General features: G+C 36.3%; 1 protein-coding gene across 2 annotated transcripts in view; it reads right to left on the bottom strand.

Annotated features, from left to right (window-relative positions):
• UBE2Q2 (ubiquitin conjugating enzyme E2 Q2) overlaps positions 1 to 25193 on the bottom strand; it is a 57446-nt gene that overhangs the window by 13758 nt on the left and 18495 nt on the right. For both annotated transcript variants that reach the window (XM_043489898.1, XM_043489897.1), the window contains 6 exons: positions 20722 to 20778; positions 17803 to 17943; positions 14940 to 15024; positions 13512 to 13572; positions 12663 to 12753; positions 4991 to 5049 (listed from right to left, as the gene is read on the bottom strand). In XM_043489898.1, the coding sequence (XP_043345833.1) occupies positions 4991 to 5049; positions 12663 to 12753; positions 13512 to 13572; positions 14940 to 15024; positions 17803 to 17943; positions 20722 to 20778 (494 nt within the window). The remainder of the gene's footprint in view (positions 1 to 4990; positions 5050 to 12662; positions 12754 to 13511; positions 13573 to 14939; positions 15025 to 17802; positions 17944 to 20721; positions 20779 to 25193) is intronic.

The raw sequence follows: 25193 nt of genomic DNA on the forward strand, positions 1-25193 counted from the left end.
AGACTGAAAAAAAAGATGGGTTCAAGTTTTTGTCCTGCAGGCCTGTGTAAGAGACATTCAAGGAGGTGTCAACAAAGCCGAAGAATACTGGAAACACCAAAGACACAGGGATGTCAGATACAAGTCGAGAGTCACTGGCACGCAGAAATAGTTTAAAAGCCACAGAGCTTTTTCAACAAATCACACAAGAGCAACTGGACATTAGGTAAAAATCTATGATCTAAACCTCATACCTTATACAAAAATTAATTCAAAATGATTCACAGACATATCTGTAAAATGTAAACTGTAAAGCCTTGAGGAATAAAAACAGAAGAAAAATCTTTGGGATCTAGGACTAGGCAAAGAGTTGTTAGACTTGATACCAAAAGCATAATTTTACTTCAAAGCTAAAATATTTTGTTCTACAAAAGATTCTGTTAAGATAAAATTAAGCTACTAGAAGAAACTAAAAAACCACACAGCCAAAGGATTACTGTGTAGAATGCATCTTAATAACTTTCAAAATTCAACAAAAGAACAATCCAATTAGAAAACTGGCAAAAGACATGAACAAGTATCGCTTGGAAGAGCACATAAAGTTGTCAAATAGGCACATGAAAGATGTTCAACATTGAGGAATATTCATTAGGGAAATGCGAGTTAAAACCACAATGAGACATCACTGCACAGCTAACAGAATGGTTAAAATAAAAACAAATGACATCACCAAATGCTGGCAAGGATGTAGAGAAAGTGGATCACTCACACATTCTTGATAGGAATGTAAAATGGTAAAGCCATTCTGGGAAACAGTGTGGTAGTTTCTTTTAAAATTCAATATGCAATGACGTGCGTGCGTGCAATGTTGCTCAGTCATGTCCGACTCTGGGTGACCCTATGAACTGTAGCCTGCCAGGTCCCTCTGTCCATGGGATTCTATGACCTAGCAATCGCATTCCTAGACATGAATCCCAGACAAAGAACAATACATGCACATTCATTCACACAAGTACACACACACACTGTATATAAGTATTCATAGCAGCTTTATTTGTAATATTCTTAACACTGAAATCATTCTAGAGGTCCTTTAGTGGATTACTGGTTAAACAAACTGGTACATGGTGCACCCATGGAATAACGGTGCACCCATGGAATACTACTTAGCAATAAAAAGAAACAAACTAGCCAGATACTTAGATGACTCTCCAGGGAATTATGAGTAAAAAAACAAAAAACCAGCTAATCCCCAAAGGTTACAATACAAAACTTTAAGATTTCATTTATGTAACTTTTTTTATAATTACAGAATATTAGGAATGCAGGATAGATGAGTGGTTACCAGGAGTTAAGGGATGAGGGGCATGAGAGGAAAATGGGTATAGTTTCAAGGGGCAACAAAAAGGATCTGTGTGGTGTTGGGACTGTACAGTACCCTGACTGCCATGTTGCATACACAAATCTACTCAATATAAAATTCAATACACACATATGCATGCACGCACACTAAGTCGCTTCAGTCCTGTCCAACTCTTTGCGACCCCATGAACTGTAGCCTATCAGGCTCCTCTGTCCATGGGAATTCTCCAGGCAAGACTACTGGAGTGGGTTGCCATGCCCTCCTCCAGGGGATCGTCCCAACCCAGGGACTGAACCCACACCTCCCTCATTGCAGGCAGATCTATAGCATTAAGCCACTAGGGAAGCCCTACACACGTATGTGCTGTGCTGTGCTTAAGTCAGTCAGTCATGTCCGACTCTTTTCGACACCATAGGCTGTAGCCACCAAGCTCATCTGTCCATGGGCACTGTCCAGGCAGGAATCCTAGAGTGGGTTGCCAGTGCCCTCCTCCAGGGAATCTTCCCGAAGCAGGGATCAAGCCCAGGTCTCTCACATTGCAGGCAGATTCTTTACCTTCTGAGCCACTGGGGATATACATGAGTTATACATAAAACTGGGAAAGTCTGCATAAGCACTATATATTGTATCCCTGTCTCTATATCACTGTTTCATACTATACAGCTTTGCAAAAATCGTACCACTAAGGAAACTAGGCAAAGGGTACAACGTGTCTCTAATATTTCCTAGTACTGTGTGCAACTGTACAATTAACTCAATGAAAAAAAAAATTTTTGTAAAAAGGCAAAGGAATGAAGGGAAAAGAAAAGAGAAAGGACCTAGTACCAAATTCTAAAGAACTCCAACAGGTAGAAGTTAAGTGAACAAGGAGCTCCCAGCAAAAAGAGACTGAGAAGAGGCACTCAGAAGCCGAGGGAAAAATGTTTCGGTGTTGCTGAGAAATCTAATAATCAGATATGACAGAACTTGAAAAGGTACTTCCAGATCTACCAAAGTCCCTACTGGAAATATCAGTCTGGGAGGAACAGTAACATCTAATGCCAAACTACATGGGGCTGAAAAGTGAACAGGAAGGAAATGAAGAGAGTTGGTTACATACACACTGCTTGTGGGAATGAAACTTGTGCAGTCACTTGGGAAAAGTGTGGCACTTCATAAAAAGTTAAAAAGAGTTATTACCAAAGGACCTAGTGACTCCTCGCATAGGTATATATGATACAGAAATGAAGATGTGCACACAGAAGAAACCTGTCTTTGAAAGTTCACAGCATTATTCATAACAGCCAAAAGGTAGAAACAAATGTCCATGGATAAATAAAATGGAATGAGCTACTGATATATGCTGCAACATGGATGAACCTTGAAAAATTTTAAGTGACAGAAGCCAGTCACAAAAGCCCGTAATTTGTTTGCTTCCTTAAATGAAAATGTCCAGAATACGCATATCCATAGAGATAAAAAATTAGTAGTTGCTGGTGGGTGGAGGGATAGGAGACAGGAATGAGAAGTGATTGCTAATGGGTACAGAGTTTCTTCTGGAAGGTGATGAAAGCATTTTGAAATTAATGGTAATGGTTACACAAATGAGTATACTATACCACTGAACTGTACACCTTAAAAGGGTGAGTTTTATCATATGTGAATTGTATCACAATAAAGCTGTTATGTTTAAAAATTTTTTGACAAGAAACAAATAAGGAAGTAGCTAGGAGACATAAAATATTTGGAACAAGAACTGTTTAATAATCTGTCCAGAGTCACAGTGTTTAATTAAGCATTAGCCTGAGTCAGAGATCGCAAGCTGTTCTATCAGGCTTCACACTTTCTTCCCATGTCAGTCAATAATTCTTACTTTTTACTTAATAGTTGACTACGAAGATCAAGTCATGTTGATTTTGCCTCAAATTAGCCTTCATCCTTCATTCATCTTTCCATTCCCATCACTAATGTAACAACTCAGGCTGTTATCACTTCACCCTAAGACAGTGGCATCAGCTCTTAACTAGCCTTGCAGTCTTCCAGACTTTGTGAATATAATTTGTCCTGTAGTTTTTTCTACTGTCACCAGATTTAGCTTTCTAAGACATTCTTTTTACTGTTATTTCCCTATTTCTGAACCAGTTAAAGAAAAATAAATTAAATATCCATGGGTAATAGTTTGCTCACCAATCCATGCTCCTATATAATTACAAGCTATTGTCAACACAATTTCCTATAATTCTTCTATAGGAACTCTACCCCTCATGTGTTATAGCTCAAACTGTTCTGGTAAACTGAACACACCATGCTCTTTCCTAAATGTGTGATTGTATTTACTTTTCACCTATGTAGACAATTTTCCTTCAACCTCCATAAGTTGACCAAACCCCACCCAATACTTCAAGACCTAGCTGAGATCCTACCTACTTGTCCAAGTCTTCCCAGATCACTATTGCCAGAAGCATTCTCCTTTTCCTTTAAGATCAGAGAACTTAAGTCCATACTTAACACCTGACAAATCAATTGAATACTTAGTATTTCTAATCTTTTATTATTGATGCCTTTTGGTATAATGGAAGAAACATTTTATTAGAAGATATAAGGTTTATTTGGGTAAGTCACAAACTGACTTATTCTAGTTATTTATTTGAATAATGGGAAAATAACCCCATTTGGTAAAAGTAATCAATGAAGAGAAACTATATAGCAGATTTTAAAACTGAAAATGGCATTATTTATAATTTAATTATTTCCACAAGGTGGTAAACTACTAAGACCATAAACTCTAGGAAATTTTTTCCACAACAGAATGTGAAAAAAATCTGTGCTAGTGAAGTTTACATCAGATTTCAAAATAATTTGATAAAAATATTTTTTATACATTTATCCTGAATTTGCAAAAAGTTTCCAAATATTTTCCTTAATCATTTATAGCCACCCATATTGTTTTAATCTAAATGAGACTATTACTATATCAAGCATAGAAATGATCAAAGGATTGGATATTTTTAGATTTTAATTACCATAATATGATTGTTTCACAGAGTGGACTTGATCAGCTGAGCATATCACAATTCTCAAACTAGTTTAACTCCTCTTACTTTAAAGGTCTATAGAACCTTCCACAACTAACCTAGGTACAAATTCTGATCTTTTGCCCATCATTCACATGACTTCTAATCACAAAAAAATTACAAGTTTCAATAAAAAATGTCAGGCAATTATGATTTGATTCTACCAAACTGAGACAACCCCTTTAGAAAATCAATGACCAGCTCCACAGGCCCGTGAGATTTCCTATGATTATTCCTCACATCATGGGCATGTGGGAATCACTCTCTAATCCTAACTTTCTCTAAACCCTCAATCACAACTTACATTTGAAAAACATTTGATTTTTTAAGGTGAAGTATATACACATAGGGGTCATTTAAAAACCCCTATAAACATAATGGTTTATACCAGTGATGCTTAAATTATGGTTCCCAGCCTAGAACATCAGCTTCACCTGAGACTATCTTAGATATGGAAATTCTCAGGCCCCATAACAAGTCCTACTGAATCAGAAACTTTGAGGTAAAGTTCAGCATTCTAGGCCTCCTGGCATTTGACTAGCCCTCCAAATGATTCTCATGTATACTATCAAAGAAAATAATCACTTAAACTTACCCTCCTGAGAGAACAGGTAATACCACTCGAACAAATGGAGGATCGAACGGAAAGTTATCCTAAAAAACAAATAAGCAAGTTTAATTTTAAGAATATTCTTAAAAAAAAAAAGAATATTCTTAATACTGTATTATTTATAAGATTTTAAAATAATTTATAAAGAATGCATACATTTATTATCTAATGATGAATGAGGGTCATAAATGTAAAAATAGTCCCCCAAAATAAAATGAAAACCAAAGCAAATAAAAATGAACATCAGGCCCAAACAGAACAGTATATTTGCAAAATTATGAAATACAGAAAGAGGTTCCCACTTCCAAGAGAACTATATAAAGGAACCATTCCAATAATGTGGACTAGGTAATTTGAATCAATCCTCTGGCTATGAACTAGAAAAGGTAGACAAATGTGTAACTACAGAGCTAAGATCCAGAAAAGGGAACCTCAGAGTGCAGCCTGTTTTTTTCCTCTTTGGATTTTCTTTCAGTTGGAGGAGAGGAAGATAAGAGGTTAAGAAGCTGAGAAGAAAAAGACTCCTTACAAGTCGCTATAGCACACGTTAGCTTGGGACCCTGAAGGACAAGTCACAAACTACACAGGCAGAGAACAAAACCCACCTGCCATTTTGGATTCAGGGATCCTGGGTTACAATGCCCAAGTACCTGATAGGCAGATGTACATCTTCTGTGTAGAGGACTAGCATCCAAGGCTTCAAATTAGCTCTCTAATCATTCATATGTAACATCTATCACCAAAAATAACCAGTCATATGAGACTTAAAGACAGCATTATCAGAAAATGACAGACAAAACTACAAGGAGTCAAGATAAGCATTATCAGACACAGATTTTAAAATAACTAAGCTGAATATTCACTATCACAGTAATCCAAGTCTATGCCCTGACCAGTAATGCCGAAGAAGCTAAAGTTGAACAGTTCCACGAAGACCGAGAAGACCTTTTAGAACTAACACCTAAAAAGGATGTCCTTTTCATTATAGGGGACTGGAATAAATAAGAAGTCAAGAAACACCTGGAGTAACAGGCAAATTTGGCCTTGCAGTACAGAATGAAGCAGGGCAAAGACTAATAGAGTTTTGCCAAGAGAACGCACTGATCACAGAAAACACCCTCTTCCAACAACACAAGAGAAAACCCTACACATGGCCATCACCAGATGGTCAACACCGAAATCAGATGGATTATATTCTTTGCAGCCAAAGATAGAGAAGCTCTATACAGTCAGCAAAAACAAGATCAGGAGCTAACTGTGGCTCAGATCATGAAGTCCTTATTGCCAAATTCAGACTTAAATTGAAGAAAGTAGGGAAAACTACTAGACCATTCATTCAGGTATGACCTAAATCACATCGCTTAGGATTATACAGTGCATTTAAGATTTAAGAGACTAGATCTGATGGACAGTGTCTGATAAACTATGGATGGAGGTTCGTTACACTGTACAGGAGGCAGGGATCAAGACCATCCCCAAGTGAAGAAATGCAAAAAAAGCAAAATGGCTCTCTGAGGAGGCTTTACAAATAGCTGAGAAAAGAAGAGACGCCAAAAACAAAGGAGAAAAGGAAAGATATACCCATTTGATTGCAGAGTTCCAAAGAATAGCAAAGAGAGATTAGAAAGCCTTCCTCAGTGATCAGTGCAAAGAAATAGAGGAAAACAATAGAATGGGAAAGACTAGAGATCTCTTCAAGAAAATTAGAGATACAAAGGGGACATTTCACATAAAGATGGGCACAATAAAGGACAGAAAAGGTATAGACCTAACAGAAGCAAAAGATATTAAGAAGAGGTGGCAAGAATACACAGAAGAACTGTACAAAAAAGATCTTCACGACCCAGATGATAACGATGGTCTGATCACTCACCTAGAGCCAGACATCCTGGAACGTGAAGTCAAGTGGGCCTTAGGAAGCGTCACTATGAACAAAGCTAGTGGAGGTTTTGGAATTCCAGTTGAGCTATTTCAAACCCTAAAAGATGATGCTGTGAAAGTGCTGCACTCAATATGCCAGCAAATTTGGAAAACTCAGCAGTGGCCACAGGACTGGAAAGGTCAGTTTTCATTTCAATCCCAAAGAAAGGCAATGCCAAAGAATGTTCAGACTACCACACAACTATACTCATCTCACACGCTAGTAAAGTAATGCTCAAAATTCTCCAAGCCAGGCTTTAACAATACGTGAACTGTGAACCTCCAGATGTTCCAGCTGGATTTAGAAAAGGCAGAGGAACCAGAGATCAAATTGCCAACATCCGCTGGATCATTGAAAAAGCAAGAGAGTTCCAGAAAAAAAACATCTATTTCTGCTTTATTGACTATGCCAAAGCCTTTGACTGTGTGGATCACAACAAACTGTAGAAAATTCTGAAAGAGATGGGAATACCAGACCACCTGACCTGCCTCTTGAACAATCTGTATGCAGGTCGGGAAGCAACAGTCAGAATTAGGCATGGAACAACAGACTGGTTCCAAATAGGAAAAGGAGTAAGTCAAGTGTGTATATTGTCACCCTGCTTATTTAACTTATACGCAGAGTACTTATATCATGAGAAACGCTGGGCTGGATGAAGCACAAGCTGGAATCAAGATTTCTGGGAGAAATATCAATAACCTCAGATATGCAGATGGCACCCCCCCTTATGGAAGAAAGTGAAGAAGAACTAAAGAGCTTCTTGATGAAAGTGAAAGAGAAGAGTGAAAAAGTTGGATTAAAGCTCAAATTCAGAAAACTAAGACCATGGCATTCGGTCCCATCACTTCATGGCAAATAGATGGGGAAACAGTGGAAATGGTGACAAACTTTATTTTTTCGGGCTCCAAAATCACTGCAGATGGTGACTGTAGCCATGAAGTTAAAACACGCTTACTCCTTGCAAGAAAAGTTATGCCCAACCTAGACAGCATATTAAAAAGCAGAGACATTACTTTGCCAACAAAGGTCCGTCTAGTCAAAGCTATGGTTTTTCCAGTAGTCATGTATGGATGTGAGAGATGGACTATAAAGGAAGCTGAGTGCTGAAGAATTGATGCTTTTGAACTGTGGTGTTGGAGAAGACTCTTGAGAGTCCCTTGGACTGCAAGGAGATCCAACCAGTCCATCCTAAAGGAGATCAGTCCTGAGTTTTCATTGGAGGGACTGATGCTGAAGCTGAAACTCCAATACTTTGGCCACCTCATGCGAAGAGCTGACTCATTTGAAAAGACCCTGATGCTGGGAGGGATTGGGGGCAGAAGGAGAAGGGGACCACAGAGGATGAGACGGCTGGATGGCATCACCGACTCGAAGGACTTGAGTTTGAGTAAACTCCGAGGGTTGGTGATGGACAGGGAGGCCTGGCGTGCTGTGATTCATGGGGTCACAAAGAGTCGGACACAACTGAGCAACTGAACTGAACTGATTTCTAACAATACAAAAACACAGTGTTTAACTCCCTACCTCTACCCATCCTCAAGCAAGACTCTGAGGAACATATAAACTATGAAAATTAAATCCTAATAGGAGAGGGAGATAAAAAACATACTTCTGATGGCTAAAACAGGTAACCTTAGCTATCTATTGTAAGGCAGAAAAAGAAGAAATCTATCTACACAAGAAACCAACTTAACGACAGTTATTATAATCTACTTTCGAATAAGTAGCTCACCTTTTATCTACAATTTAATAAAGAAAGGCATAGATGCAAAGTTTGGTAAAGCACAACTTGATTTAATTTCCTGTATTTTAGATCGTTGAATGTGTGATTCCATATGAGTGACTACAAACCTCTCTGAATTGATCATGTGACAGTGAGGCCTCCCTTCACTTTAAGTAATGCCTCAGATTAACTACTCTATCAAAACCTAGGGAGTCTATTCCATAAACTCTATACCTTGGAACTCAGTAACCAAAATTTTACAGAAATAAGGTGTCAGGGTGGGGGAGGGTAGGTACAGGCACTGGGGGCAAGAGAAGAAGGTTTCTGTTAAAACAGATACATGAGAGGGAATTCCCAGGCAGTCCAGCCGTTAGGACTCCACACTTTCACTGCCAGGTTCAATCCCTGGCAGGGGAACTAAAATCCGGCAAGCCATGCCGCGTATCTAAAACAAAAACAAAAATATAGATATGCGAGTTACTGTGGTATATTGACTCAGAAACTAAGAATATCAGAGTTTACAGCGATCTCACACAGATATCTGATTTCCAAATAAACTATCTAGGCCTTCCAAGCTATTCTTAACGATGAGGAACATTCTATTTTTGAATGACTACATCATCGGATGGCTCTAAATAACTACAAATCACTTCCTTATATTGAGTTGAAAACTGTCTCTTTACAGTCTGACTTACTAATTTAATTGGCATGCCTTGTGTTCATCAAAAACAAAGTCAAACTAATACTTCTACATACCCAGTCCTTCAAATAGCTGATGACAAGCTATCACAAACCCCGCTGTTCTCCTCTCCAAATCTACAATTCCACCATCTTAGGACATGGTATGGAATCTCTAATCCTTGCTACTACTTTCTAGATGAACCCAGATTTGTCTAAACAAACTCTTTTTAAAGTACTACCTCAGAATTCAACTCCATAATTCACACGTGGCCTGAAAAGCCAGACCACCACTTCCTAACCAAGTTGCGGACAAATCTAATACAGCCCAACCTCCTGCCCCTCTCCCCTTCCCAACCTGGCGTCACACTGTATCTCAAGTTTCATTTTCTCATTCTTCAGGACCCTCAAGGTGCACCGTGGACATTCAAGGCCTCAAATACTATTCATGCTCTGAATATTCTGTGAATCCTCTTCTTTCTGAGTCATATCTGCTATCCTCCAGAATCTATGAATTGAGTTACTTATAACTTGGCAACTGAGTTTAAGGTCCTCTTCACAAGGTCAGTTAGCTCAAGGCAATCTTAACCTTCCCAGGCCTCTTAAATACTTCAACCCTAGCAAAGGCCCTTCTTTCTAGTATCAGAAACCATGGTCCAGAAACACAAATCCAACAGAATCTCAGCCATTTATTTACCTCCCAGATTGTCCTTTCTGAAGTTCTATCTAGAGCAAGAAAATATAGTGAAAACACTATCCACAGTCATAAGTCTCAAACAGTTTCCTGGTCAAGATTCATATTCCTTTAAAAATATGTCTGAAAGGAGAATGTGGGAGGGGAGAGGCCCGCATTGGGTTTCAAAGATACTGATACAGTTTTATTTCTTAAGATTGGTGTTGGGCATATGATTTAATTATTTAGATTTCAAGTTAAAAATAATTTACATAGGGGAACTCCCTGGCAGTCCAGTGGTTGGGACTTCATGCTTTCACTGTCAATGGCCGGGGTTTGATTCCTGGTCAGGGAAGTAGGATCCCACAAGCCACACAGAGTGACCAAAAATAAATAAAATAAAAATTTGCATTTTAAAAAAAGATACATTCCTAGGTTCTTTGCACTACATGAATCAGTAAATATATGCCAGATTCACTCTTTAGGAAGGTAACCTAGCTAATAGTCTCAATTTCTACAATAACAAAGCTGTGGGAAAATAGTGACATATGACATTTGGGTTATTTGAAGAAAGCTCAATCATAAATGAGGAAATAAGCCCAAAAAAGAATATACACACACAAACACTAAGTAAGCGCTTTCAGAAAATTACTCCTTTTTGTAAGCGTAAAAATGTCCTTTAATGTCTTTTCTTCCTTCAAAACATCTCATATTCATCTAATGGTAGTGAAAGTCACTCAGTCATGTCCAACTCTTTGCAACCCTGTGGACTATACAGTCCATGGAATTCTCCGGGCCAGAATAGGGGAGTGGGTACCCTTTCCCTCCTCCAAGAGATCTTCCCAACCCAGGGATCAAACCCAGGTGTCCCACATTGCAGGCGGATTCTTTACCAGCAGAGTCACCAGGGAAGCCCATTTTCATCTACTTTCACCTATTCCTACCACTGCCAACCTTCATTACTCTTTTGCCCAGATTAAAATCAATGCCCCCAGCTTGTCTCCCAGAAGTGTACTCTATCTTATCCAAAACCCTACTCTGATGCTGATGGCATACTAATTTTTTTCAAAAATAAAATAAAAAGCCTAATAGATCAATCATACCCCTGCCTAAAAACCCCTGCTAGCTTTTTACTACATAAAGGTAAGCTCCCAGACTCTCCATCATGATCTCCAAAGTCCTACAGTTTTCCTCACAGATTTCTCTCCAGAAAGACAACAGGTCCTTAAAGAACAGGGTTTACATTTTAGTAACATCCAGTCTCACGTCCTCAAGCCTTCTATAGCAGGGGTCCCCAGCCTCCAAGATCTAATTCCTGATGATCTGAGATGGAGCTGATGTAATAATAATAGAATAACACAATAAATGTAAAGCACTTAAATCATCCCCAAACCACTTCCCGACCCAGTCTGTGGTAAAACTGTCTTCCATGAAACCTATCCCTGGTGCCGAAAAGTTGAGGACTGCTGTTCATTCTATCACACTAAAATGCACTGAAGTCTAACTGAAATAGAAAAAAAAATGTTTATCTGCAAGACAGCTGTTACACAATTTCTCAATTTCAGAGAACAAATCAAAAACAAGCTCCAAATAATTAAAACATAATCCCTTAGAAACGCTTTGCAATGTTTTTAAACAAAAGCTTAAAACCACTACACTTATCCAGATTCCATAGTAAATCAATACATTTTATCTAGATTCCATTGCCATTCTTCTTTAACTTTTATTTTTCAGCAACTTGAAAAAAAAAAGTTGTTAAATACAACACATAAATTTAGAAAAGTATATAGGTATACTGTTACACATTAGCATGAAACTGTATCCACACAACCACCACCCTGGTCAAGAAACAGACTACAGCCAGTATCCAAGAAGCCCCTAGATGTCCCTTTCAGCTCACAACTCCCTCCCTCTTACCTAGACGTACTTGCTATTTTAACTGTATGGTACTCGCATCTTCATTTCCAAGTATGAATCCATTAATGTTTCTCAGCCTTCTTTTCATTTTTGTCCCACTAACAAGCCTTTTTAGAGTATTTTTTTTCCTAATTCTTCCCTGTCCTGCTCCCTCACCATATTTTAACACCTCAGACATACTGTGTATCTATACACATACTATGGCCCCTTGAACAGCTACAGACCATCTTAACATCTAAGCCTTTTTCACTCCAAGGACCAATTTTCACTGCATGGGGTGTGGGGTGGGGAGCAGGGAAAGAGAGGGAGACCTGCCTTCAATGAGAATGGACGCCCTGAACAATTTAGTTTTACCTATTTTTGAGCTCTATATAAATGAAACTGTACAAAACATGTTTCTGGATCTGCTTTCTGCTTAACACTGTGTTTAAGATTCATCTATCTTGTTATACATAGCTCTATTCCATCTTATGAATACCACAGTTCTCAATTTTACTGGGAGACACTTAGGTTATTTTTATTTGAGCCTATTATAAACAATGCTGCTTTGAACATTCTTGTGTTGGTCTCCTGGCACATCTAAGTACTCATTTCTTACAGGCTGTATATCTAGAAGGAAAATTCCTGGACCATAGGATACAAGTACCTTCTACTTTACCAAGTTATACCAAATGGTTTTCCAAAGCAATTGTACAAATATATGTTGCATTAGAAGCATATGTGGTCCCCTTACAATTTTTCTTACCTTAAAAGAGAAGTTAAGCAAAATATATTCTATGCCTTCTTTTTCTTTTAAAATCTGAAGATCACTGTGCAAAGGACTATCAGGATCTACCCTAAAGAATCACAAAACAAAAAAAGAGTTCAAACAAAAAGGTCAGATGTTTTTTTCCTCCCTTAACTTCAAAAATGAACCATTTCGAAAGCTAAAAACAGAGCCCCTAGGGTAAGTTCCATACAGAGAAAGTCTAAAGTTGTCCTATGGTCCCTAGAAAAACAAATTACTATAGTCTCCAATTCCTTGAGATTAAATGTCCAAAGAAGAGATCACAGTATTCTGTATCTGTTCTCTCAAGTGGCATGCAAAGTTAGCAGTTGTCCTAAAGGGAAGGGTCATATATACATAGTCTTCTCAAGAACTCAAAAATTTAATCTGCTTCTCTCAAACTATATTATTAGACAAAGGGTTCAACGAGAGAAATTTACCAAGGACAAGTGAAATCACTAACAAAACCTAAATTTGTCTACAACTGTTTATATAAAGATCTCCTCAAATTTCTTTCTTCCAGTAAGCACTGGATTCTAACTCATCAAGTTATTTACACACTTTTGTTTGGATAGTTCCTAATTGTCTCACTAACTCCATGAAACACTTTCTCCCACAGCTGGCCCTTCTTTTTCTCCTCTTGCTTTCTCACTTTACTTATTAAGCCCAAGAAACAGCTCATTTTAACAACCTAAGAACTTCTGTACAAACAGAATCTAAAGTGCTAAGTAAAAGCCATAGTAAATAGGTACCAAATTAAGCAGGGAGGAAATCTCATTGGGATTGTCTACCATTAAAAAGAGTGGGTTACTGTAAAAATGCACTTACTTCTGGAGTTTAACGTGCCAGTCATATAAGCTGTCATTTATGAGTTCCACTGAATAAATCCCTGTAATGATATAGGGCATGTTAGTTACTCTTCACTTATCTTATAACTGTTGCACTTGATCTTATAACTATTGCTCTGCTGTAAATGTACACACTATATACCCAACAAAAGCAAGAAATTTTGCTATTGAAATGTAACAACTAAGTTATAATAATTCATGTGCAGGAGCAGAGTATCTTATGCCCTAAATAGATAGATAACTAAAGTCATCATGAAGAGGATTGTGGGGTTGAGAAACTGTTTACCATTCACTGCAAAAGGAAAAAAAAAAGGTTATGCAAAATCACATGTACTTAAGACTTTTCTCCTATGCATATACAAACATTTCTATTAAAATGGAATCCCTCTACACATAGTTTTATAATCTTTCAGGGGGCATTTTTCCAGCTTAGTATATAGAAATTTATTGTCAATTTTTAAAACAATTCTATAGTAATTTACTTTATGGATAAGCCATGATTTAATTAAGCTCACCATATATCTGGTTATTAATTTAATTTTTTGTTACTACAAAATAATGCCGTAACAAACAAGTGATGATTTAACATTTGGGTATAAATAATATTCAATTATTTAACTTTATTAGGTTTCTACACACAAACTTTCAGGCTTCTTATAAGAAGAACTGTTAGGACACCAAAACTTGTAATAATCTCAGAAACAAGTTTGACTTATCTTGTTCCATAAAGGGGAGAGGCTGATTGTTTTTAAGTAAGCTCTCATGATTTAGATTTGATAACTCTGAAAACTTCTGAATGAATTATAATGCTACTTTTTCCAAAGAAAGTAAAGTTTGACTCTTTACCTTATTCAATACTGTTAGACTCTCTGCAATAACATGAAGGAATTTTACATCAGTCATGGAGGTTCCACAATATTTAAGTCTTATTGGATAAGAAAGAACACTTAAGTCAAACCACAATTTTTAAAAAAAAAAACCTATTTTAACTCTCTGTAACAGTTGATTATGAGTTTGTCGTTTCAAAAAAAGGAATAAAAACATAAATTAACTTGACAATAGTTCTTTGTATAATAAAACATATTCATCTTCTTTACTTTCTAAAGCAGATATTTCTTGTAACTTTCCCAGAAGATAAAAATCCTATGAATTAATCCCTATCATCGAGAAGACAAAAAAATGTGCCCATAAAAACAATTTCTAAAAATCCAAACAATAAGTGAACTCATCCTATTTTATCCCCCACATCTTTTGGTTACTTAATTAAATTTGCATTTGCATTTCACATTCCTAAAATAAAGTTAAAAAACATTTCTGTTTCTGTCCAGTTATACTATGAGAAATGAAGTTATATTATATTTGAAAATTTTAGGCATAAGGACAACAGCAGAGATCCAGAGGTCCTTACCTGTTTTATAACTCTGTGATCTGTATATGTCCCTGAGCTCTTTCATAAGTCTATCTGAAGCTTGTACAGACCCAGACACTGCACCCTGAAACATAAAACTCGCTGTTTACCAGGATTTATTGATTCAAATAACTAAAGATTTAAGGTATCTGAACCTGAAATAAATGTTCATAATGAGACTGTAAAAATGGATCACCACTTAACATTTAAGAAGTCAAAAAAATTAAATCAATGATCATAAAGTTGCAACAGGAATACAAATTTGGAACAGGTCTGATTCATTTACTATTTGTCATCTGAAAAAAAACTTATGTCCAGATCACCATGACCACTTCAATAGCCTAGAACTAATAAGAGTCTATTTCAAATTCATCAATTTTTTAAAATTTATTTTCTTTTTTGTGGTTTTACTTGGGGTGGGAAGTTTCATGTTCATAGCAAAATTAAGAGGACAGTACAGAGATTTCCTATATAACTGCCCCTCACAATCAATAATCTCCCTCATTATCAGCATCCTTCAGGGGCATATTTCTTACAACTTATAAACCTATTTGGATACATCATTACACCATCTTATGGCTCACTTTCGGTGCTGTATACTCTATGGGTCTGGACAAACATATAATGACATGCATCCACCCGTTACAGTAACATACAAAGTATTTTCATTGCCCAAAAAGTCCTCGGCACTTCACCTATTAATCCCACCCCACCCCCCAATCCCTGGCAACCACGGATCTTTTTACTGTCTCCATAGTTTTGTCTTTTCCAGAATGCCATATAATTGAAACACAGTCTGCAATCTTTTCAGATCGGCTTATTTCACCTGTAACATGGTTTTAAGGTTCCTCCAGGCCTATGTCCTGTCTTGCCAACTCATTACTTTTTTTCTATCAGGGATTAATATTCCATTGCCTGGATGTACTACAGTTTATTTGCTTTCCTACCGAAGACTACCTTGGTTGCTTCCAAGTTTTAGCAATTATGAACAAAGCTGCTATAAACATCCATGTGCAGGTTTTTGTGTGGACATAACTTTTCAGTTCATTTGGGCAAATACCAAGGAGCTCAACTGCTGGATTGTACGGTAAGAATATGTTTAGTTTTTAAAGAATCTGCCAGACACTATTTTCCTATTAGCAATCAGAAAAGTTTCCTGTTGCTCCATATCCTCACCAGCCATTTGGTGTTGTCAGTGCTCCAAATTTTGGCTGTTTTAATAGATGTGTAGTGGCTCCATGCATTTTTGAAAACACCACAAGACCCTCAACATGATACATTAACTAAAGCAGTTTCCTTATAATCAATAATATTATACTAATAATCTACAGTTTACATATTAAGAAATAGAGAAACATGTCCACATACATACAACTGGTTTCAGTACTTTTCAGTGTTCCAACTTCTCTGAAGATTAAAAGGCACCAGTATCTTATCCTAAGACTGAATATGAATAGAACTATTTATCATCAGATGAAAACATTTAGAATGTCTTCTGAATTTAAAAAAAAAAAACCTGACCTTGTAAAATTTTAAATGCCGCACCTTAAGAGTTGTGTTACACTTTAAGGTGAGGTAGAAAATCTGGCTACGTTACTTGAAGAGTTAAAATCCCAGCTTCACATCTGTAGAGTAGGGAGAATATTTCACATAGTGGTTATGAAAATTAAATGCAAAGGTATATAAATAGTTTAAAGGACTTAGTATGTGTCATGTGATAGTGTTCAATAATTTGTAGTTGTTTGACTGTAACACACAAACTGGATGCAATCACAAGATATAGAAAGCAAGAGTAAATATCTTTAACTTGAATACCACAAGCTTTCCTTTTTTAATAATCAAGGTAAAGACTTGGCTAAATTTCTTTGCTCTCTAAAGAAAGATTTGCCAGTTACATTAGTACAGTAAGAAAGACTGAAGACATGAGAGTAATCTTCCTGTTTACAACACTTTTCATCTCCTTGCATAACAATTCACTCCCTGTGTTTGAGAATCTGTGCTCAGGACAAAAGAACTGGTTCTCAGATTTCATGGGGTTGATAAACAGCTTTAACAGAAAGGCAGTAGGTAAACAGTAAGTGTTGAGATGGAGAGCTGGACTTTCATTTGATATTTCTCTACACTGAACACTTTATATATATCATTATCATTTATTATTTACAGAAATCATCTAAACGGTACATAATGTCCACATTATAGAGTTGGGAAACTGAGCCACACAGCTGTGTTTGTTACCACGCTGCTTCATATAAGATGTTAAGTCAAAAGAAAAAGTTACTTTTGGTTCTGTCAGGGCAGGACAAACCAGATGCCAGCTTCATGAAGAAGAGAGAATTTGAATTACACTTTGTAGGAGAGACTGAATTTAAATTTACAGATCCCATAGGAAAAGGATAAAGAGAGAAAACGGGATAAACAGGTTGCATAGTAACTGATTTCAGATGAACAGAGTAGAGAGGAGCTATCATTAGATGAGAAATGTTAGGGGGAAAAAGAAAACTAGGGCAATAAAGCTTATGACTGAATCTACTACCAAGGCAGGGATGGAGGGGCCTGGCTGAGGTTGGTATCTTATTGAATTGCCCTGTATTTATATTATTCCTGTACAGTTGACTCTTGAACAAGACAAGTTGGAACTGCATGGATCCACTTATATGCAGATTTTTTCAATAAATACATACTACACTATCTGCAGTTAGTTGAATCCTTGGATGTGGAACTGCAGATATAGAAGGCTGGCAGTAGTTACATGTGGATTTCTGACTGTGCAAGGTCAGCATCCCTAACCTGAGCACTGTACAAGGGTCAAGTGTAATTATTTAACCACAAAAGTCCAGGTTCTAGATATTTATATAATACTTACATTTAGATGGTCTTGCCTTTGAGTCTTCCTAATTTTCTCTAATATTGCCAAATTTTCTTTTTCAATTCCTTCATCCTCTGACTTTTTCCCACTTATAGGCTCTTCTTCCTTCATCTCATAATGATCCAAGTCTTCTATATCCTACAAAAAGATAAATTTAGCTACTCAAGCTTATGCCAAAAGTTAAATTATTCTTGACCTAGAACAGAGAAGAGAGAAACATGTGTATCCTTTGAGGAGGGGAGAAGAGCTTTCACCATTCAATTTAAAAGGTTCTCTCCTTTTACATCCTGTATTTTAAAGCTAGAAACTGAGTAAAGCATATTTAATAATTTTACAAAGTGTAAAATTTGTAACCATAACCATCTTAAATGGCTTTAAATCTCCTATTAAGAGGAATTTTTGAAATAGTACAGCATGAGGTACCAAGAACTTTAACTTGATTTCTAAAAATCTACTAGATTTAGTTTAGTACCTAGTCTAAAATGTGAACACAGATACAGGCATAAATCTATTTGCCCATTTCAACTTTATAACCACAAAAACAAAATTTTCATGTGCAAAATATCAGAAGTTAATTCAATGGAATACCAGAAGACCGTTAAAATGCCAATACAGTATAATTGTTTCTTCTATATCAATAATGAAATAAAAGACACAGAATACAAAATTGAATACACAGAATGTTAATTATGTCAAAATAAGCACAGAAAAGAAAGAAAAGGACATATACTGAAATATTATTATCAGCGCTTTTTCTTCTTTTCCAAGTTTTCTGTAGTGAGCACATATTGATTTTTTTATAATTAGGAAAAAAGTTAAAGAAAAAGAATTCAAACACCATCTCTAGGCCAACATCATTAATCTCCACATCATTCTTCTCCCTCCTTTCCCTTATCATCTGCTCTTACACATTTAAAAATTCTGCATATGTTTGTATAAATCTATTATCTTACTTCCAACTTTACTTCAGCCATCAAAATCTCTAAAGAAGTAGTCTATACTTTATCTCCATTTTATCAAGCAGATTAATTCATGATTTCTAGACCAGGTTGATTTAGACCACTTCCATCCAAACTCAAAAATCTTTTTCTTGGACTGCCATCTCTTCAACTCCTATTCCTTTCTTATTTAGACCCTGTCTATGACTTCACACTTCATACAGCTAATTTCCCCTGGATTGCACATTTCAGCTATGATTTACCATATACACTTGTTTTCTTCAGAGTGCTGAACTGTATCTCCTCCTCCAACTTCAACCTCAGCCATATTCCAACCCACAAAATTTCTCCACTCAGTATTAAACAACACATCATTATCATCTTTACAAAATAATATTCACGGTACACTATTTTCTGCTTAAGGCCTTATCAACAATCACACCAAATATAGACAAATATTGTCTCTAATTCAAAACTTAGCCATCTGCTTTTTCTAGGCAAAGTTGCTTTCCAAGACTCCAACACATCAATCGTCTTCCAAAAGGACAAACTCCAATGTACTCAAACACCATGCCCAGGGTTGTTCTGGGCCTTTTTACCACATTATTTTAGTTGCCTAGAATATCTTTTCACCTATCCTAATCTGACATCTCCAAAGTCTATCCTACCTTTTCAGGTTTCCCCAAATGTTGCTGTCCTTCCTTCATACTATCTTGTGAATGGAAAAAAGAAAGGTACATAAACTCTTTGTGAGTACCATGTCTACTTTATTATATACTGGGCTCAATAAAAGGTTTAAAATTTTAATTCAGTTTATTCCAAAGTTAAACTGCATGTAAACATTAAAAAAAACTTCCTATCTCTCCAAAATCCATTCTAATTAGATAATGTTAAGAATTATTTTAGGGCTTCCCTGGTGACTCAGTGACACAGGTTCGATCCCTGGTCCAGGAAGATCCCACGTGCCACAGAGCAGCTAAGCCCCTGCACCACAACTACGGAGCCTGTGATCTGGAGCCCAGGAATGACAAGTCTAGGGCCCACGTGCCGCAGCTACCAACGCCCCGCACCCTAGACAGAGTCTGTGCCGGGAAATAAGGGAAGCAACCGCAATGAGAAGCCCACGCACTACAAGGAAGAATAGACCCCACTCTAGAGAAAAACTGCAACTAGAGAAAAACTTGCACAGCAACGAAGACTCAGCACAGTCAAAAATAAAGTTATTTTTTCCAAAAAAGAATTATTTTTACTTCCAGACTCACAAAACAAACCTCCAACTACATTAGTTATAAGGTATCCTAAGAAGTGAATTTTAGGTTTAAATTTTTCCAAATCAAGAAAAATAAGGTAATAACTTGAGTCAATTCTAAGACCCAAAACAGAAAAATGTTTTAAAACCAAGGTTGTGGAACTTAAATGCCTTTTATCAGGTCAGTATAGAGAAAGAGATCATTACAAAGTTTGAATTTAAATGCAAAGCTTCAGAGTCTGAAAACCTCTAAAACTGTATCAATGACTGGCAACTAAACTGATGTAACTTCAGTGTCTTTGGAATTTCCTCTTTGACACTCTTAAGTTTTCAAAATGAGATAGTTTTTATTACTTCTAAGGAATAGTCCCTTAAATGTTCTCAAATTCCCCTTTTATTCAAACTTTTGAAACTTAGTAGTTCCTATTCTTAAACCAAATCAGGTTAAGTATTGATTACTATTAAATGCAAATGTAATTTTAGTACTAAATGTTAAGAGCTCTTATTTTCCATGAAATCAAATCCAAGGACATCAGATAAGCAATTTGCTAAAACACATATGATGAATTAGAGATAAAGCCAGATTTTAGAAAATGTATTAATCTTCAAATACAATGTGCTTCTCATTATTCCACATTAACAATGGTTTTATAAAGGAGACTAGAAAATTACTAAAATGTCCAAAAATGAAGATATTTATGAAATGATACTTTTACATAAAATACCTACTTCAGCCATCTCTTCCTCTTCCTCCTCTTCTGAAGTCACCTCTTCTGTTGTCCCATTCTGAAAAGAAAAAAAGTTTGCCAGGACTACACAGAACAAGTTAGCACACAGCATATCAGAAGTCTTTACAGACAAACTGATTGTCACTGCAATTCCACTAACAGCTTATTAAAGCTGAAACATTTACTCTTAAATTCTGCTTTGACAAATATTTATCAGCTTTTTAAGAAAAATTTTGAAAAATTCAACTTAACAGATGCCTTAGAAATTAACAAAGCCAATTAGTCAAATATAAAGCAAACAGAAAAAAGTTTTAAACATATTCTAATTACTATTTTAAATATTCTAATTTAAAATAAGAAAACATTTTATACATATCGCTATGCCTATAAGGCCAATGGCTGATTTTTGGCTTAAAATACCCCAAACCAAGGGTTCCTTAAAATATCTACCTTTTAAGGTTTGAAAAACCTGAATCTTTCCATAAATTCTACAGTTTACATTTTTAAAGGTTAAATGCATTATAAAGGCATAGACACTGCACAAAACTAAAAGTTATAAAGTAATCACCATTTCACTAAAGAGCTATTTTTCTTTTTTATAACATGCTATTTACCACAGAATATTTCTGGATAAGCTACAACTTAACTCTCATTCACAATGAGTCAGATAGGGTTTTAAGAAGAGCTTTTATATCTAGTTTAATCAGAGTTCATAAAGACAAGCTTCCTGGACCCAGAGCACAGTTCTCCAGGACACAGAGTTCTCTAGAACTTTAAAAACTTGGTATTTTTTTCCCCCAGAAATTCTTACTCTATTTGTCCAACTACAGCTGGTAAGGATCACGCTCATATAGGAGGTCAACCCTGCTGGCCTCTTAGTGTCAGTGTCAGAACCAGAGGAAAAAAACAATTTTGTAATGTAACTCAATGCAGCAGCAAACTCTCCTAACAGATTTCTCTCTTCCTCTTACTCAGGAACTACAAAGGCCACCTGCCAAGCACCTCCCATTCACACGCCACAGGCAAAGCACAGGTTTGAAAAACTAGAGGCCACAGCAGAGAAGAGTGACAACTGCTAGGACACTCATAACAACTCATACCTCATCTATAAATGAGATAATTGGGCATCATCAGATATTTGAAGAAACTAGCAATCTGAAAGAAAGGCACCAAGTTAAACAAGCAGAAGTGACCTGAAGCATGATTGATGAAAGCAATAAAACAATTTAAAATCTAAATTGGAGGGACTTGCCTGGTGGTCCAGCAGTTAAAGAACCACCTTCCAATGAAGGGGATGTGGGTTTGACCCCTGGTCGGGAACTAAGATTCCATATGCCGCAGGGCAACCAAACCTGTGTGCCACAACTACTGAGCCCTTACATCCTTGGAGCCCACACACCATGACTAGAAGACAGTCCATGAACTGTGACAAAGACCCAGCGTGTCGCAACTTAAGACCAAAAATTAAACAAATACTTTAAAAAATTTAACTGGAATCTTTAGCAGTAATTGAGAAGATACTGCATCCACAAAACCTAAAAATATTACTATGTAAAAGAACAAGAGAGCTCTGGGAAATCAAAAATATCTCCCCTCAAAGGGAAAACCAAAAAAAGCAACTTAGTAGAACGGCCAGAGAGCACAATGGACCTGAATGAACAAAATATTTATGATTAAAGAAGACAACCAAACTGTGACATATCCCTAAAATGTGGAGAAAAAGGAGATGGGGGGTGGGGTGGAAAGAGGGTGATTAAAATAAGAGAAGAGTAAAGGGAAAAGAGACCGGAATACAGAGATCCAATATTCATTCAGAAAATGAAAGAAAGAGACAAATGTTACCAACCTAAAGAAGGATGTCAAAATATCAAGTAGCTCTGAATGCCCCAAAGTAATGTTGAAAAGTAAAACCCCATGCTCTACAGTTAAAGAAAAAATAAAAAACATATCAACTTCCAGAGAGAAAAAGTATAAAGAACTAAGAATCAGACAGATTTCAGACTTTTCATCTAAAACAAAATATACCAGAAGAAAAAAGTATAAAGAACTTGGAAAAGACTCAGCTATGAATTTAGAATTCCCTGAGTTCCATCAGGATGCGAGCCATACCTGTGTTTATTCAGTACCAGATCCTTAGCACTTATACAGAGTCCTTTACACAAAGTCAAATAAATATGTTAAATAAATAATAAAAACAGACACTGAGTATTCAAGGAACACTCCTCATATCCACCCTCAGAAATCCTTTCTAGAAAAAAGAATACATTATTCAGAGATATATTTCAGAGAGGGCCAACCACAGAGTACAAGAAACAGCAATAATCAAAGACATCACTGGTTAAGTCTAAGCAACTGCTGCTAATGCAGCTGAAAGTTTACAGGCCATATTCTGATCACAGTGAAAAACTAAAAACCCCAAAGTTGCCTGAGAATCTTTAAAATTTTTTTCTAAATAATTTTTGAATTTAAGAAGAAATTGACCTTCATATGCCCCTGTAATTCAATTCCTAAATACATGCCCAGAGACAAAAAGGATCATGGTAGCACTGTTCCTAATAGCAAACTGGAATCAAACCAAAAGTCAGTAAACAGTCAAATGGATAAGTATGTATGGTACATTTAAACAATGGAATAAATACTATATTATTTATATAGTAATAAAGAACTATAACTACACACCATATAAATGAATACACTCACAATGCTGAGCCAAAGACGGACATGAAAGAATACACAGATAGTATAACTCTTAATATGAAGCTCAAAAACAGGCAACACTAAACCATATTGTTCAGGGATAGATATATGAGCAATAAAACTAGAGAAAAGTAAGGGGAGGATTACATATAGGAGAATGTTAATCTGGAAAGAGCCTGAAGAAGATTTCTGCAGTGCAAGCAATGTTCTATTTCTTTACCTGAGTGGTAGCTAGGCAATAGTTGCCAGGTATTCACTATAACTAGTTATTATACTAAACTTATGTTTATATTCTTTCAATACATATTATTTAAAACTTTTTCTTGTAAAATATAAGAAGAGTAATATGAACAAGAGATGGACTCAAACTACTTAAGAAATACAATCTGTTTAGAAAATAAGTAAATTTTAAGATCTATGCAATAACATCAAACAATGTAGAAGGAAACAAATAAGTACCCTTACATGTTTCATTATAAAACTTAAATCACATTGATCCAGTAAACTAAGAGAGAAAAAAGAGAAATGATTAGGACTAGAGTAAAAATTAAAAACACTTAACAAATAAAACTAAGGGTCAATTCTTTCAAAGACCATTATAATAAAACAGACCAGCCTCAAGATAAAGAAAACTTTAGAAAAGATTATAATCACAGATAATAATGATGCAAAAAGTGAATACTTTGCATATCTTTCCAATAGCTTCAAATGTGCAGATGAAGTTATCAATTTTTTAGAATCTAAAATTACTAACACTGACTGAAGAAATGAAAAATCTAAGTAGAATACTACAAAGAAACGAAAAATAGATCAGCTCAGATGTTTGTTTAAATCAAGGTTTCTCAACCTTGGAACTATTGATATTTTTGAACCAAATGACTGTTTGTTGTGGGGAACTGTCCTGACATTGCAGGATGTTTAGCAACATCCGCTATACCCACAAAAAGTCAACAGCACACTCCTCCACCCTGCCAGTGTGACAACACAAAGTTTCTCCAAAGCCTTCCACGTGTCCCATGGGAGGCAAAACCACCCCCAGGTGAAAATTAATCTCAACTGTTCTAGATCTTAGAAAAAAATACACAAAGCTTCTCAAGTCACGAGACTGTTTATACTCTGATACCAAAATTAAACAAGAGGAGCCTAAAAGGAAAGAGACTATATTAGACTCTACTTAAAGTAGAAAAACCCCAATATAAAGTATTCGTTATCTGTTGTGTTCTACCCCCAACTCCCAACCTATGTAGGTACTGAATGCTTATTATGGGAATGCAAGGAAGATTCAAAGTTAGGAAACTTATTCATGTAATTTGTAAGTTATATCCCTATATGGAATTATTAACATATGAAAAACAAGGTAGGTCTATATGTATTGTGTCCATGATATACTGTTAAGTGAAGAGCCTATGTTTTCTGAAGAAGCAAAGTTGAACATAGAATATACTTTTCTCCCAACTCTTTCCTGAAGCTCCACTAGAACTATGATGAAGACATACCATGAAGGTTAAACAATGTACAAACACACAATGTAACAACAACAAAAAAAGAGGGCTACCAGCAGAAAAGACAACTCATGCTAGAAGATGACAGTGAACTGAAGAACGGTAATTTAAGTGGAGCAAACAAGTCAAGCCACAGGTTAGGGGATAATCAGCAGGCTAATCTGTCCAACAGCACCCTGGAGAGGCTCGAGAGCAGACACCAGGTACACTTGACAGCAGGAGTGATGGATAGGATTGAAAACACAGATTAACCAAAAGCCAATTACAGAACAGA

The sequence above is a fragment of the Cervus canadensis genome, chromosome 17 (assembly GCF_019320065.1).
Source record: "Cervus canadensis isolate Bull #8, Minnesota chromosome 17, ASM1932006v1, whole genome shotgun sequence".
NCBI classification, from domain to species: domain Eukaryota; kingdom Metazoa; phylum Chordata; class Mammalia; order Artiodactyla; family Cervidae; genus Cervus; species Cervus canadensis.